Source organism: Meles meles, chromosome 13 (genome assembly GCF_922984935.1).
Source record: "Meles meles chromosome 13, mMelMel3.1 paternal haplotype, whole genome shotgun sequence".
Classification (NCBI taxonomy): domain Eukaryota; kingdom Metazoa; phylum Chordata; class Mammalia; order Carnivora; family Mustelidae; genus Meles; species Meles meles.
The window spans coordinates 14,860,328-14,876,095 of NC_060078.1; the positions used below are offsets into that span (position 1 = coordinate 14,860,328).

A 15,768-nucleotide genomic window follows, 5' to 3' on the forward strand; every position below is an offset into this window, starting at 1 on the left:
ACATTTTCATGTATAACTTAATGTTTTCATATAGCAGTACTATGACATTTTTAGTAGCTCAGAATGAAATGCGAATGTTAATTTACAAAGTCTGTCTTTGACCTCTGGGTAAGATGAGAAATAGAAGAGCACATTTTTAAAGGTTTAAGAAGTTCATAGATACGCCTACAGTGACAAATTGGATATTTCCAAACAGTATGTACACATTTCAATCAGAGCAATTAATATTTGTCAGATAATCTTGAAGAACCAAGAACTGTGGTATTGATGAATAACTGTGTGTTAGAAGTTGCCAGAAGGTTAGACACATTAAAACAGGATCTCTGAGGTGATAATTAAAACAGATCCATTGTTCTCAAGGTTAGAATAATAAATTCATACATAAATGGGTTACTCAGTCCTCAGAAATCTACCTTTGGGTCCTTTAAAAACTCTCATTACTCACGTCATTACCATCCTCATCATTATCCAGTTAACTCCTTTAATTCCCCGAAGAGCTCAGGGCTATGAGGATATAAAATTTTGTTTCACTTGCATAAATGGAACTTTAAGATCAAAAATTCTAACTCCTGGATCGTAATGTAGGATTTGAGGGATTAATGGCAAGAATAAGGTGGTTCCTCGGGATGAGGAAACTTGAGACATCAACAAAACCTAACCCCAGGGATGGATACATCAGAGGGTCTACATGATTCACTGTGTCTCCTGAAAGGAATCGCAGTGAACACTTTTCTCTGATTTTAAAAGTTCTTTTACTTCAACGTCTCTTTCTTTCTTATGCAGAGAGGATGTGAGGACAGCAAACGTAATCGCCGCAGAGGCTGTGACCTGCCTTGTCATCGACAGAGAGTGAGTACTCTGCCTTATTCTGCATAACATGTGCTCTGATCCATGATGGACAGAAGGTCTTAGAACTAGACATTGTTTTATGGAGTTATAAACCCTTGTTTGATATTCTTTCATTTTAAAAGTGAGTTGTCTACTTGATTCTCATTCCCTGTTATTCTTGGAAGTGGCTGGCTCTGCTGTTCCAGCCTTGGGAGTTTCCACAGGGTCTTAACCAACGTGAGCCCCACCACAGTTAGCTCCTTGACATGCACAGGCTATCATGCAATGGCACCGAAATGTTGTTGGGGTTCATGAGACACAAGAAAAGCATGGGTCCCAGTGGCTTTTTTGTTTTATTTATTTATTTATTGTTTTGGTTTTTGGGTTTGGGTTTTTGTTTGTTTTGTTTCGTTTTGTTTTACGAAGGAGGATCTTAGAAATACTAGCTAGTTCGGTAAATTTTTAGAGTAATAATTATCACTACTGCTAATATTACTAGTAGTAGTAGTATTACGAAATGGATCATTCCTTCAGCATGTTTTAGTTCTCTCCATTCTCCCATCCCCAGACTCCTATAAGGGACACATTTAAGGAAGGTACTTTTTTGAGAAAACATCATTTTAGACGTAGGCGTGTATTTAGTGTCGTGACAGGTGTATTCGATGATGCCCAGCCCTGTTCCTTCTCTCCCTCTGGCTTTGCTAGTCTCATCGCCTGAGTGCTTTATCGGTTCAACTACAAATATCTGATTGCTGATGCACCCAGGGCCTGAGTAAAATATCTGGGTGCAATCTGGAAGCCGTCCCCCAGACTCTTCCCCATTGCTGTGTGTGTGGAGAAGTGTATCAGGAAAGCCAAGTGGCTGACCCACAGGGAAGAATGGCAAAGCTCCCTTTCATGCAGTCAGGAGAGCTGGGATAGGCTGTGGGTATCAGGATGGCCTGACCCTGGGAGCCGGATGCGAGCAGTCCGGAATGATGGGTATGCATGTGGAGCTCAGCAAGCTCTAGGTGGAGAAGGGTCCCGCCTGATCCACTGATCTCAATTCTGGAGGCCCCTCGACTCAGGGTCTCTAGAACCAGTTCAGTGGCACCACCGTAGAGTGGTGTGTCTTTGAATGTCTCTGACACACATATTCTTTATCTGGTTCCCACAAAGAGCCATTACCTAGTGGTTTCCTTCATTTGCCTAACATCATACCGAGAATCTACCACCTCCAAGTGTTTGGGTTCAGTGCCATGGGAAGAATCAGAGAAGCAGCACAGATCCTGGTTTGAGGGGTTCGCTTCTATGCACAAGGCGGAAAGAGGAAGGATCCAGAAAGCACACTTAGGGGAGTCCAACAAAGGGAGTGATGACTACTAAGGGGAATCGTGAAGGTCTTTGTGAAAGACAGGGCATGATGGTGCATTGGGGTGCATCCAGAAGCACTGGCAGTAGAAATAGTATGAACAGCACAATGGTTCTTGTAAGGGAACACTGAACCGTTTCAGCTGACTGGAGGGAGGCTGTGTCAGGGCAGTTGGCACAGGTGTTGGGGCAAACGAGTTCACGGGCATGTTGGGGCTGGTTCACCAAGAGCCCTCAATGTTGGGAGTAGGGTAATTGAGAGTTTTATGTAATACAACAGTGTCACTCGATCACTATATTGGTAGACTAATCGAGAATGCTGTGTAAGGTGAGTACGAGGCAGAATATATGCTCAGCATCTGTATATCCAGGTGGTGGACATGAGACCATTATAGAAGGACTACATTGGAGTGAGAGGTGAAACCAGAGGCCTTACTCCTTGACGGAATGCAAACGGCATGGAAGGAATGTGGTGTGTACTCAGGATTGAGAAGATCCAGAGGGAGTACAGAGGAATCCATTTGGGAGGCACAGTGGTTTTCCATAACAAATACAATGAATGTGACATACAAGATGGACACCCAGGAGATGGAAAAAGTAAGACAAGAGCTCTTGTTAGAGTCTTAAAATTCACCTAAAAATTGCTCATGCAGAGTTTAATAGCTGAAGCCATGAGGTGGCGTAGGATTGCATGATAGAAGAGAGAATATAAAAGGACCAAGTTTAGAATTTGGGAAGATTCTTATATTCAAGAATGAGGCATGAGGGGGAAAACCAGGAAATAACAACGAAGCATCAGCTGTGAGAACCATACTGGAAACCTCAGAAGCTGAGAGAAGATTCATGAGAGGAAGGACAGTCAGCAGTGTTCAGTGCATATGGAAGCCAAGAGGTATACAGATAGAGGGAAAAGTTTCAGTCAAGTGGTGAGAATGGTGTCCAGCCTGCAGGGAGTGAGTGGCTCCTGAGGAAGTAAGATCACCCAGATTAAGGGCTCTTTCTTTCAGGAAGCTGGTAGAAGCTAGGGAGGGTAGGAGGGAGGAAGGAAAGGAGGGACCGAGGAGGGATGGAGGGAGGAGGAGCATGAGGCATTGGTGGGCTCTTGGAGAGTGTCCTTATGATGAGTTCACACACACATCCAAGAAGATGAAGGAAACAAACTACTAAAAGAAATACTTCATGGAGACAGGGCCACAGGGGAGGAGATTGTGGACAAACAAGGGAAGAATTCTTGGAGAACATATGTGTCTTGTCTTTTTTTTTTTTTTTTTCTATTTCTAAAAGGAGAGGTAGAAAATTTATAGATATGTAGAAATTTACATATTTATAGATATGTAGGAAATTTACAGGAACTCAGATGGTCTTGACCTTGCCTTTAAAGTATAAAGCAAGAGGGACACCTGGCTGGCTCAGTCAGTAGAGCGTGCAACTCTTGATCTTGGGTCCATGAGTTTGAGTCCCACATTGGGTGAAAAGATTACTTAGAAGTAAAATCTTAAAAAAAAAAAAAAATCATAAAATCTAAAGTGAGAAAATCTGGCTAGATTTTCTGAGGCAATGGGTGTGCCAGGCGACTTGGGTGGACAGGTAATCATATCAGTTTATATCTTTATAGTCCTTTAATAATTTATGAATTTCCACATGCATGGAATCCCAGCTAGAAGGTAGACAGGACGTTCAACAGAATAGGAAATGGAAGCCCCTAGAAGATGAATAACTTGGTAAGATTTCTTGGTTAAACAATAAGCCCAGATTCATCAGAGAAACAAATTAGATGGGATTTTGTGGGCTATCTGGTCCTGCTTCTTGAACTGAGTTAAGTGAGGTCCTGAGGAGTAAAGGAATGCCATGTCATGTCATATACATACTTTTGCCCTCATCCGATTTTCTCTTTTTTTCAAACCTAGTCCTATATAGTGTGCTCTGGGTAATGAATGGGCTTTGTCAAATAAAACCCAGTAATTAAATCCTGACTACACCACATTTTGAGATTATGGGCAGTTACATAAATCCTACATCTCAGTTTGCCCATCTGCAAAATAGGATAATATTGCCTAGAGTTAAGATTGTTTTCAAACAGTTTATCATACTTGAAGGTCCAAGCACATCACAGGCTGTACAGTAAGCATTCAGCAGCTGTGGTGTCCTCTTCTTGCAGAAGGCAGAGGAGCCCTTGTGATTTAGCAGTTTGCTATCTAGTTGGCAGAAATTTATCCTTAGGAATATATAGAGAGGGTACCCCTTGAGACAGGAGACAGAGAGAGAAGATGACCTGACTGTAGCAGCCAGAACATGCATTTCTGTATCTTAGAAGAGAAGCAGGTCTTCCCACCAAATGTTGAATTCTCAGCTTAAAAAAACAAAACAAAACCCTACCACCAGCACCGTCACCACCAACAAAAGACACTGTAACTAAAGTCTCCTGTCAAGAGCCATCTCCTGGAACCTAACCGATGGCCAATTAGGGGAGCACCAGGGCTTCATCCCATGCAAACAGATGGCAGATGTTAGAACTGTCAACACAAGGAGCTGCTTTCTCAGATTTACAAGCGAGGTACCATGTTACATAAGCCAGTAATTATGCTTTATTGTTCCAGACGGAGAGCCAAAGAACATTATTGTAACTAATCAGGCATGTCAGAATTTCTTTCAGAAAATGCTCATTGACAAACTGGGAAATGATAAACAGATACATGGTTTTCCCAAAAAGTGTTCTCTGGTAATTAGATTCTTGCAGCCTTGTCATGGTCTTAGTAACTAACTGCAGTGATTCTAGATTTTGCGAAAACTGACTAAAGAAGAAGGGTGTTGGTCTATTTCCATTAATAAAATTTTTGAATATTTAACCAACAAAATTAGGGATCTTTAGCACCTCTCATTTTGGAATCCATGAAAACAATTAAGTGTAAAAGTAAGTACATCACTGCATCCTGTAATAGGTCATGCAATGCCTACTTCTTCATGGATATGAGTTGTGGATGAAGCTAAAGATTCAAGGAAGATCATTTATTTTTTGACATGTTTAGATCGTTGTTAAAAGCAGTAATGTAACTACTAGGAAGTGTTAGAAGAGTTTTTTATTTTTCCCCAGGAAATGAAGATCTAAGTTAGAGTCCTAACTATCCCTGATTTACTGTGTAACTTCCCAGATGTAGCCATGCTGGTTGTGAAAATTAAACTATTTTTTTGCTGGTTGGTAAACAGCAGTGGTCTGAGGTCCATGAGGGCCCCTTGTACTCCCCTACTTCCCTGGTCATCTGGTCCCCGCCCTGCCGCATCCCCACCCCCGCCCCATAACTCTCCCAATCTCTCCATGATGCAACAACTAAAAGGTGATTTCTGGTAGACCCCAGTACTAGTATCCATTCTGATTGGCCAGTTCCTGTGTCGTATGGTTAATTGTTTTTGACTATCACCCATGGTAATCTCAAGCTAAAATAACATCTCATCACCACTGGTTTTCAAACTTCTGTTTTACCAAATCCATTGTTTAAATAAAATACAAAGAAAGCAGGAAATTTTCTGGCTCCAGGGGGCAAAATCCCTAGAGTACCCAAAGGTCTTCCCTTTGTCCCTCTAAATCATTCCAGGTGATGCCTAAGGCCCTCCATGGGACTCCAGGAATCACTAAAATACTTTACAAACCACATGTGGCTAGCCTTTACATCACTGAATTTGGGATATTTGGTCATGCTTTGGAGTCAGCTGCGGCTTGAGACGCTTGTCCCTGAGACACAGTGGGGGATGGAGACCAAGAACTTGCCTAAAAGAAGTGCAGTGCGCAGAGGCATAAAAATGGTAAGATAGGAGGGAGGCTCAAATATCAGATTAGAGGACATTGCAAATGGCACCTTTAGAAACCAAGGTATCCCTATAGATCAGGGAAGCTGGGGAGATAGTGGTTCAAAATTTTAACGTCCCAGAGCCCTTGTTGCCTCATTTGTAATAGACATATTCATGCCATGTGTGTGAAAGAGTAGTAAGACTCTAGCTGTGGGGCTAGTGGTTAGGAAGCAACTCTTAAGTCCAAGGATGGTCCCAAGACTCATTAAACATAGGAAAGCAAACAAGTTACCAAGATAGATTGGACAATGAGAAAAAGTCACTGGAACTGATACACTGAAGACTCTTTCTCAGTCCCAAATGGGGACTAGGGTATCAAAATTGGGGTTAGAACTAGACTATAGGAAATTTTACATCTATTTGTTAAGAAAATTAACAGTGAATGTCTGCTTCCTGCCTCAGATACCCGGATTTCTGAAATAAACAAGACACAAATTCAATATGGGTCTGAAAACAGAGTGATTAGGGCTAGCTTAGAGACAACTTGGTCTCAAATTTTTGTTTGTTTCTTTACCACTGCAGGCAGCAAAACCTCCTACCTTTTGATCACCTTACCCTCCACCTGTCACTCTTTTCTCTTACTAGTTTCCAGCTCTTTAGCCAACACCTACATCAGTCTCCAGAGGTCCTGCCTCTGATGCTGGTCTCCACCCAGATTTCTCCCCAGCCTTCTCCATGCTGGTGGGTTGGTTTCTTCCTCAACTTGCCTTTGCTGTGGTTAGTCAGATGTTCCACTCCAAGGTCAAGGAAAAATACTAAATCCACTTCATCCGTGCCCTGGCCTAGGTGTATCAAAAAGTTGGCCAGCCAGGAAAGAGCCTGGAAGCTTTGTATATCAGGACTTCACACCAGAGGAGACGGAAATGTATGGAGAAAACTGCATTTATCCAGCTTCTCTGAGGGAGAGCTTCTTCTCAAAGTGGAGCTGAGACTCACTAAGATACAGGCTCAAGGCAAATGATCACCAAAGTGCCCAAGAGAAATTGTGGGTTGCGTTAAGAGAAGTTTTATTTTCTGAGTGTGCAACTTGAAGACAGAGTGACATGGCTTAAACCAGGGGCTGGAAAACTTTCTCTAAAAAGGGCAGCTAGTAAATATTTATGCTTTGTGGACTCTGTGTTCTTGGTTGCAACTACCCAACTCTGCTGTAGTAATGAAACGCTAACCAAAGACAACACATCAATGAATGAGCATAGCTATGACCCTGTAGGCTTTATTTATGGACACTGAAATTTGAATTTCATATTTTCAGGGATGAAGAAGTATTACTCAACTTTTGAGACCTTTTTATTTCCACCATTTAAATATGTCAAAATTGGGGTGCCTGGGTGGCTCAGTGGGTAAAGCCTCTGCCTTCAGCTCAGGTCATGATCCCAGGGTCCTGGGATTGAGCCCCTCATTGGACTCTCTGCTCGGTGGGGAGCCTGCTTCCTCTTCTCTCTCAGCCTGCTTCTCTTCTGCTTGTGATCTCTTTCTGTCAAATAAATAAATAAAATCTTTAAAATAAAATAAAATAAAAATGTCAAAAGTATGCATAGTTAATGACCATACAAGGAAAACAGATAATGGGCTGAATTTGGCTTATGAGGCATAGTTTTGCTGTCCCATGACTTAAACACTATTAGAGAATCGAGTGCTGTCCCCAGCAGTCCTGTTCTGATCTCCCTCCATGTTGTGCTCTGCCTATCTTTTTTTGTTTTAAAGACTTTATTTATTGATTAGAGACAGAGCACGAGAGAGAGAGAGAGAGACAGACAGACAGACAGACAGACAGAAAGTACACAGGCAGGGGGGAAGGGTAGAGGGAGAAGCAGACTCCCTGCTGAGCAGTGAGTCTGACATGCGGCTCAATCCCAGGACCCGGGGATCAGGACCTGAGCCATAGGCAGATGCTTAACCAAACAAGCCACCCGGGTGCCCCTTCTTATTTCTACTCTTGCATTGTCTAGGACTTCACTCTAGATTTGCATTAATTTGGGTAATAGCTAATTGGAAATTAAGACCATTCTCCGCAAGAGTTATTTTCATGTTGATGACATACCCCAAAGACGGAAAAATCCTAAAAATCCAAAAAATTTTAGTATTTCCGGTGCCATGAGAGAGGACAAGAGTAGAAGGATCTGGAGACCGCAGAATCTTTCAGGCACCCTTCTGACCCCACCAGCCAGGTCAGTCTCATGAAGGCCTATGCATCCGTGGTATTTGTCCCACTTATATTTGTCCTCCTTATATAACTTGCCATCCTGTGTCCACACGATAGGACTATAGGGACCACATGCCACATTGCCTGTAGTCACATTGGTTAACTGATAGTGTGATAAACTGAAAATATTTCACAGCCTCAGCCTTTCCTATAGCCTAAATGGATTATATTTTGGTTCCTTTTCCAGAATGAAATCTAGGGGTGATGTGAGGATATTTGCAGGCTGATCACAAAACTAAGTATGCCTTACCAGGACTGTATCAGCTGTGATCCTTTGGGCTTGTCTTTTTTTAGGGATCTGTTATTGATGGGTATGCTTTATAAAAAAAAAAAAAATTAAGCAGGAGATAAAATCCAGAAGTTTAGAACACAGAGGTTATGTTTCTTCAGTTCAGTGATGTGACTTGAATTATAGCATGACCTGAGCAAGCGTGATCTGACTACGAAATAAGCACGTTTCCACCAGAAAGGAAGGATAGCTAGAGACCATTTGTGGTTTTAGTCATGGAAAGAAGGGGGGACAGCAATTTGTCATGTGTGCCTATCCCAGTGCTTTGAAATGGCGACCTTCCTGCCGCTGCAAGTCCTTACAGAGACAATGCATGGCCTCCCTGGAGAAGTTGTTGGGAAGGCCCAGCCTCTTGCTTCATCCACCTAACTAGAAATTACTGGTTACCTGCCATATGTCAGCCACCCATACATCTAGAGGCTGACAGTCTAAAGGCAAGTAAGTGAATATTAAGTTACTGATTTTTGCTTCTATTGAATGGATCATTTCCAACTCTCATCTGTGAAGAGACAAGCTCGTGGAGGTTTTCACAGTACTCTTTTGAAACCTCTTGACTCTGTTCAAAATAAAAGCTGTCCAGGGTCATTAATATGTGGATAGGCCATCAATCAAAATGCACTAAGTTTTTGGTTTGGAAAACCTTGTTAAAAATTTTAAGATGGTCAGTGGATTAGTTGGAAACCCATAGCAGAGATTTAAGAAGAAGTAGGAGGTACTTTGCAGACTGGGGTTTGACATACATTTTCCGTAAAGGTTGAGATCTTACATATTTTCGACTTTGTGGCCTGTATTCTGTCCCAATGGCCAAGCTCTGTCATTTGGCCCAAAGGGCATAGTTTGCTAACCCCCGTTACAGGTCAGCTTTCCTTTACAAGTGTATCAGGTCTAAGAGTGTCAGGTGCACTCAAGTCACACTGTTTAATTCAAAGAATGAATCAAGATGGTTAATACATTTACAGTCTTGTCTTCTAATGCCATATCTTAGAAATTTAGAATTTAATGAAACTTTGAAAAACCTCTCTTCCAATTTCCTTAGAAATGAGAGAGGTGAGTTCTGGAGGGAATATGGACTTTCTAAGTTCTTTTTTTTTTTACGATTTTATTTATTTATTTATTTATTTATTTGAGAGAGAGAGAGAGAGCGCGAGCAGGGGGAGGGAGAGGGAGAAGCAGACTTTGCACTGAGCATGGAGCCCAGTGTGGGGCTCGATCCCAGGATGCCAAGATCATGACCTCAGCCAAAATCAAGAGTTAGACACTCAAATGACTGAACCACGCATGTGCCCCGAGTGTCCAAGTTCTTAAGTGCCAGGGATGGGATTACAGCTCTCATAGTATCGGGTTCAGTGCTTTTTCTTTTGAATCATGTTATGATTTAAATTTCCAAGATAGAAATTCATGTGTTTATTAATTCAATAAGCACACAGTGAGTATCCAGCCTGGGTTAAGCCTTACGGTCAGTGCTGTGATAAAGAGAAATGCATAAAAAGAGGTAGTTGGTTCAAGAAGCTCATAATCGTGAAAACACACAAACAGTATAATGATATTCTAAGAGTCCACCTGAAAAAGAAGAAATGGATGGTGAGCAGATTAAGCACCTGGCTTCGGCTCAGGTCATGATCCCAGCGTCCGAGGAGGGAGTCCACTGTCAGGCTCCCTGCTCAGCCAGGAGTCTCCTTCTCCCTTTCCCTCTGCCGCTCCCCCTTCTTTTTTTTTTTAAGATTTTATTTATTTATTTGATAGACAGAGATTGCAACCAGTCAGAGAGGCAGGCAGGGAGAGAGAGGAGGAAGCAGGCTCCCTGCTGAGCAGAGAGCCCAATGTGGGGCTTGATCCCAGGACCCCGGGATCATGACCTGAGCTGAAGGCAGAGGCTTTAACCCACTGAGCCACCCAGGCGCCCCCCACTCCCCCTTCTTATGTTCTCTCTCTGAAATAAGTAAATAAAATCTTATATTATTGACCTAAATCTGAAGTGAATTCTACTACTTCTAAGAAAAAAGTTTATCGTGTCAAATTTTTTGAGTTCTAAATGGTCCGCCAACCTCCCTGCCTCAAAACCCCACTGGGGTTCAATAGTCGAATTACTGAATTAAAAGGACAATTTGATCATTTCAGTCCATTGATTTCATTAAGAGTGTACAAACCTATACTCAACCATTTCTCCTGCCTTCCATAATAAGTTGGGCTCTCCTTCATTTTTCACGATACCATCCTCCCCTTGCTGTATGAGACCTTGATGTTCTTGTCTGTGTTGACTCAGGAACCACAAACTTGAGGAGGGTGGAAGCCAGATTGTTGTTGTTCGTGCTGCTTCCTTGGTTCCCCACTTTTTGGAAAGTGAACTGAGTCCTCACATACTATCTGTTGGAATGAAGGGATGCTTGAAGCTGTATGGACACAGGAGTCTGAACAAGAAAAGCTTGTTATAAAGAATTAGTAGCTGTAATGGGAGATTGAAGTAACAAGCTAGCAAGAAAGGAACAGAGCTCTAGAGAATTCAGAGATAGTAGATGTAAGTAGTCACTAGTCCTAGGCCAAGGACACCCTCCCTCTTTCCCTTTGCACTTCCCCACCCTGCTGGGGCTAAGAACCAGACCTTGCTACGTAAGGAACAGAGCTCCAGAAACTCGCTACTGAGAGTCTGGGTGTTTTTTATGGAGCGTGGTCCTGGGTATTATAGGATGTTTATCAGGATCCTGACTTCTACCCACCAGGCAGTAGTAACGCTCCCCACCAGCCATCAGCAGAACAAACAAAAGTGTCTCTAGACATTGCCTAAGATTCCCTGTGGGGCAGCGTCCCCTGAGGTGGAAGGACTTGGTGGTGGTTTGCACAAAGACAAGGGATTTGGAAAGACAGTCCTAGAGTAATAAGTGAAATGTGGCAGGAACAGAGGATTTAGGAGTTAAAGAAGGGAACAGTCTGTTGGACAGGAGGAGTGCAGGGAGATATGACTGGAGAGAAGAGATGAGGATAGATGATGAAGAAATCTGATATATGAAAAAAAAAAGAACAGGGATTCTGTCCCCTGGGCAGTGAGGAACCCATGGGAGGCTGTGGTACTGCTGTCTGTGTTTGGTTTTGAAGGAGGGGGATGGAAGGTGGATTCCGATAGGTTGGAACTCAGACAGGAAGACTGCTAGGAGAGTGCTGCACCCAGTCCACAGATGGCTCACTGAAGTCTGTGAGTCTCCACACCACCCCAAGTCAGATTTGGGGGAATAATTAGATGCAGAGATAGAGATGTGCTTTGATCTTAGGAGGCATGGAGGGATGTCTCTCACAGATGGACTGAGGTGGAAGAAGTTGGTCGATGCAGTTATAGGTGATATAGTTGTAGGTGATAAATTCCACCTGCCCGGTGGTATCCTTGAGACAGAAAAGTCCGTCGGAGTTTAGAAATGAGTTTGTTTCCTGACAATCAAACGACGAATGGAAATTGATGTTGGAGTTCACAGTTACTCAGTTTTAAAATATTACAATCACAGCCTTGGTGTTGCTAATTATAATGATTGTTTCTTCTTACCTTGATGAATAAATAATTCCTCTTTTCCACACAAATGCTTAAAATCTTCCTGTATTTCTCGGCCTTGCATTCCGCTCCCCGCATCAGATGTCTCAAAAACTTACGTAGAGATGCAGCAATGTCATTGGAAACAGTTATATGAATGAATAAGAAAATCTGTGAACACTATGTTTCCACGCCTGAAAAATTTATCTTCCCGTCTTCAGTTAAAAAGGCAGTATTTGGAATTCTCTGTAAAGGTCTTCTGTGCGGTGTTCAGGCTGTTTATCTGAGGAGGGGATCATCATCCTTCTGGGGTCCTAGAGATAAAGCAGGAAGGGGAGGGTGCCAGGACCTGCTTCTGACAGAAGCTTAGCCAGTTAAAAATCAACACTGTAATCATTATGTTTTGAAAGCTGAATTCTGTATCAAATACTCACTTTGTTGTTGTTGTTGTTGTTGTTAAGTGGTTTTGCTTCCTTCAGGAGGCTCGCTTCCCTGGTGAGACAGCTATTACAGGCCCAGCTGGGTCATAAACATCTAAGACTTTCCTTTTCTTTCAATATGTCTAGCAATTAGTCCTCAATTTGAAACTCTTAGCATAGACACATGAATTGGATTAGCATCAGCTACAATAACAGTGAAGTCTTATTCCCAGACTAAGCTTTACTTAAAGAAGGGCCTTCCACGGGCGCCTGGGTGGCTCAGTGGGTTAAGCCTCTGCCTTCCTCTCCGGTCATGATCTCAGGGTCCTGGGATGGGGCTCCACATCCAGCTCTCTGCTCAGCAGGGAGCCTGCTTCTCCCCCCCCACCCACCCCCCGCCCCCTGCCTACTTGTGATCTCTGTCAAGTAAATAAATAAATAAATCTTTAAAAAAAAGGGGGGGGCCTTCCAGAACATACTGGGTTGGAGGGGGTTTAACGGTCATATTATACACATGTACGTGTCACAGTCACGTAACGGAGCTAATACTGAAACAGAAACCAGGCTAGCAAAGGCAAATCACTGGTTTTTGATAAGGATGTTGTCACCCTCCCGGATAAACTGGAGGTAATTTATTTAGTTTATCGTCATCGAGACAGGAAACCTGAAATCTCACTGAGTGGGCACTTTCATTTATTTATGCTGCATTATTTTCCCTCCTCTTGATTTTGTTCTGTTTTTACATTTTTAGAGAGTCAGTGTCAGGTGATAATAAGCATCATAACTCCTCACTGAGAAAATTGGAGATCACAGAAAGCCATAAATCCAATCCTGCCATTCAAAGGTCACTACAGTTGATATGTTCATTTATTTCCTTAGTGAGATCACACTGCCTAAGACTGTTTTCTGTTTGGTCCACATGCAGGGACAGCATACGTAAGCACACACCTGGAGACAGTAAGGAGGTGGACAATTTACACTGTCATTTATTTACCTAGGTGCCAATCACAAAGCTAGTTGAGGCTGATAGACTGATGATAGATACACATGTACCCATGTTTGCTCTCAGAGCAGCCATACGAAGAATGCTTTTCCTTCTCTGTTACCAAGGCGAACTTGGCTCCAGCCAGCCAAAGCATCCTGTTACAAAACCTACATCTTTTAAGGAGAGAAAGAGTGTATGAACCTGGCTCTGCTTTCAAAGCACGTGACGTCACATCACCTTACCACATAGACCCTTCACCACTGACCTGGTTAATAAAAGCATCTCATGAGCATGATTCGAGTTTCTCTCTCTCTCTTTTGTTTCTTAAATGTGCTTGACCACGTAAGCTCATTTCAGTTTTTAACTTTTGGGAAGAATTCTTCACATATAGCCCTGTCCCTTTTGAGAGGTATTTCCTTGAGGAGCTCCTCAGTGGGGGAAATGCTCATTCATAGGGTATCCATGTTTGAGAATGGCTACATAGAACCATTCTCCAGCTCACTCCCCAGTGGTGATATGTGAGAACCTCTATGGCACTCTGACCAGCTTGACATTTTGGTTGATACAGTCTTAAATGACATGATGGGGCCAATCAGCCCAGGGCATGAAATATGTCAGCATCCAAGAAGAGTTGGTTTGACATTTATTCTTCTCTTGTAATTGATACATGGAGCCTAGTTATTTTTTTTTTTCATTTTTGCAACTGCTTTTTCGTCCTGGAGAAGAACGAACACATTTAAAAGGTTTCAGAAAATCGTGAGAGCAGAGAAGCACTCAAATAACCTTTTTCTGAAAGGTCAGGAGTAAATAGTAAAGGCTAACAAGCTGCCTGGAAAGGAAGACTAGACAGGGAAAAGTGGAAATCATCCAAGTGACCAATTAAAATAGAAGTCAAAATTATGACATGAGAAGGCCCCCATGCAGAGATGATGCAGGTTGTGGTCATCAGTGGGGAAGAAGGACAAGAATCCAGAGAAATTAATACATGAATTTCTGAGTGTCTCAATATGATGCTTTTGTTTTTCTATTTCATCTCAGTCCAACCTCACAACATCCCTGTGAGGAAAGAGAACATAAAGTCCAGAAAAGGAAACTGAGGATCACAGTGGCTCAGTGACTTTCTCAGAGCCACACTGCAGATCTATTACACCCTTTTTATGCTGCTACTTTATGCCAACAAATCAAGAGTCCACTGGCAAGCTGGAGTCCATCAAGGGAATCTTTTTGAAAGAGGAGAGTGGGAGAAATTGGGGCAGAGAAACCAAGTATGGTGCTTCCTAGATGAGGCAAAGCATTGATCACCTGAACGAGGCAGCGAGAGGATAGCTGACAAGGAGGAACAAAATCAGGAGAGATCACAAAGATAGACTCGATGATCTGCTTGGGTGAAAGTGAAGAGTCATTCGCGACACCAAGATGTCTGGCCTAGTTTCCGTAGTGTAGTGGTTATCATGTTTGCCTCACACAAGATGTCTGGCCTGCATGGCTGGTTGAAAGGTACTTGCATGAAGGGAGGCAATTTAGACAGCAGCGAGTCTGGGTGGAAGGTGGGTCATGCAGTGGTGAGTGAGTTGAGTTTGAGGTGACTTGTGAGAGAGGCTGGTGACCCAGAGCACAGGGCTACATCTCAGTGTGGACCTGCAATGTTCAAGGATGGAGAATTTGTGGGTGCCAGTGCGTTAAGTCTCTGCCTTCAGCTCAGGTCATGATCTCGGGGTCCTGGGATCGAGCCCCACATCGGGCTCTCTGCTCATCAGGGAGCCTGCTTTCCCTCTCTGCCTGCCTCTCTGCCTACTTGCATTCCCTGTCTGTCAAAGAGTTCATCACTTGCTAAAATTTTGTGCTGTCTTTTTCACACTAGAATTAAGTCTTGTGAGATCGAGGACCTAGTCTCTCTTATTTATCAATAACTCTGTAGGAACTAAGATATTGCCTGGTGTATAATATGAATTTGAAATGAATTAGTGATGGATGGATGGACCATCCATCAATCCATCCATCCACTGTTTCGTGGGGCTGGGGTTCCAAGATCGAGGTGTTGGCAGGGGTGGTTTCTGGTGAAGCCTTTCTCCCTGACCTATAAATGGTGCCTTCTCACTGGGTCCTTGGGGACCTTCCTGTGTGTGTGCACCCTCTGACCTCTACCTCTTACCATGGAGACTCCAGTCCTCTGAGATGAGGTCCCACCCTCTGATGACGTTTGACTTCCATTATCTCGGAAAGGCCCCCTCCCCAAATGCAGTCACAGTGGGGGTGAGGATCTGGGGAAGACAATTCAGTTCATGAAGAACTATTAAGGGCAATTTAAAATATCCATCTTCTTATGTGTCTGAGCTA

General features: G+C 43.0%; 1 protein-coding gene across 2 annotated transcripts in view; it reads left to right on the top strand.

Moving 5' to 3' along the window:
- The window catches only part of PRKG1 (protein kinase cGMP-dependent 1), a 1,275,046-nt gene that overhangs the window by 1,130,927 nt on the left and 128,351 nt on the right, over nucleotides 1-15,768 (top strand). For both annotated transcript variants that reach the window (XM_046026825.1, XM_046026824.1), the window contains exon 8: nucleotides 784-849. In XM_046026825.1, coding sequence (XP_045882781.1) covers nucleotides 784-849 — 66 coding nt within the window. The remainder of the gene's footprint in view (nucleotides 1-783; nucleotides 850-15,768) is intronic.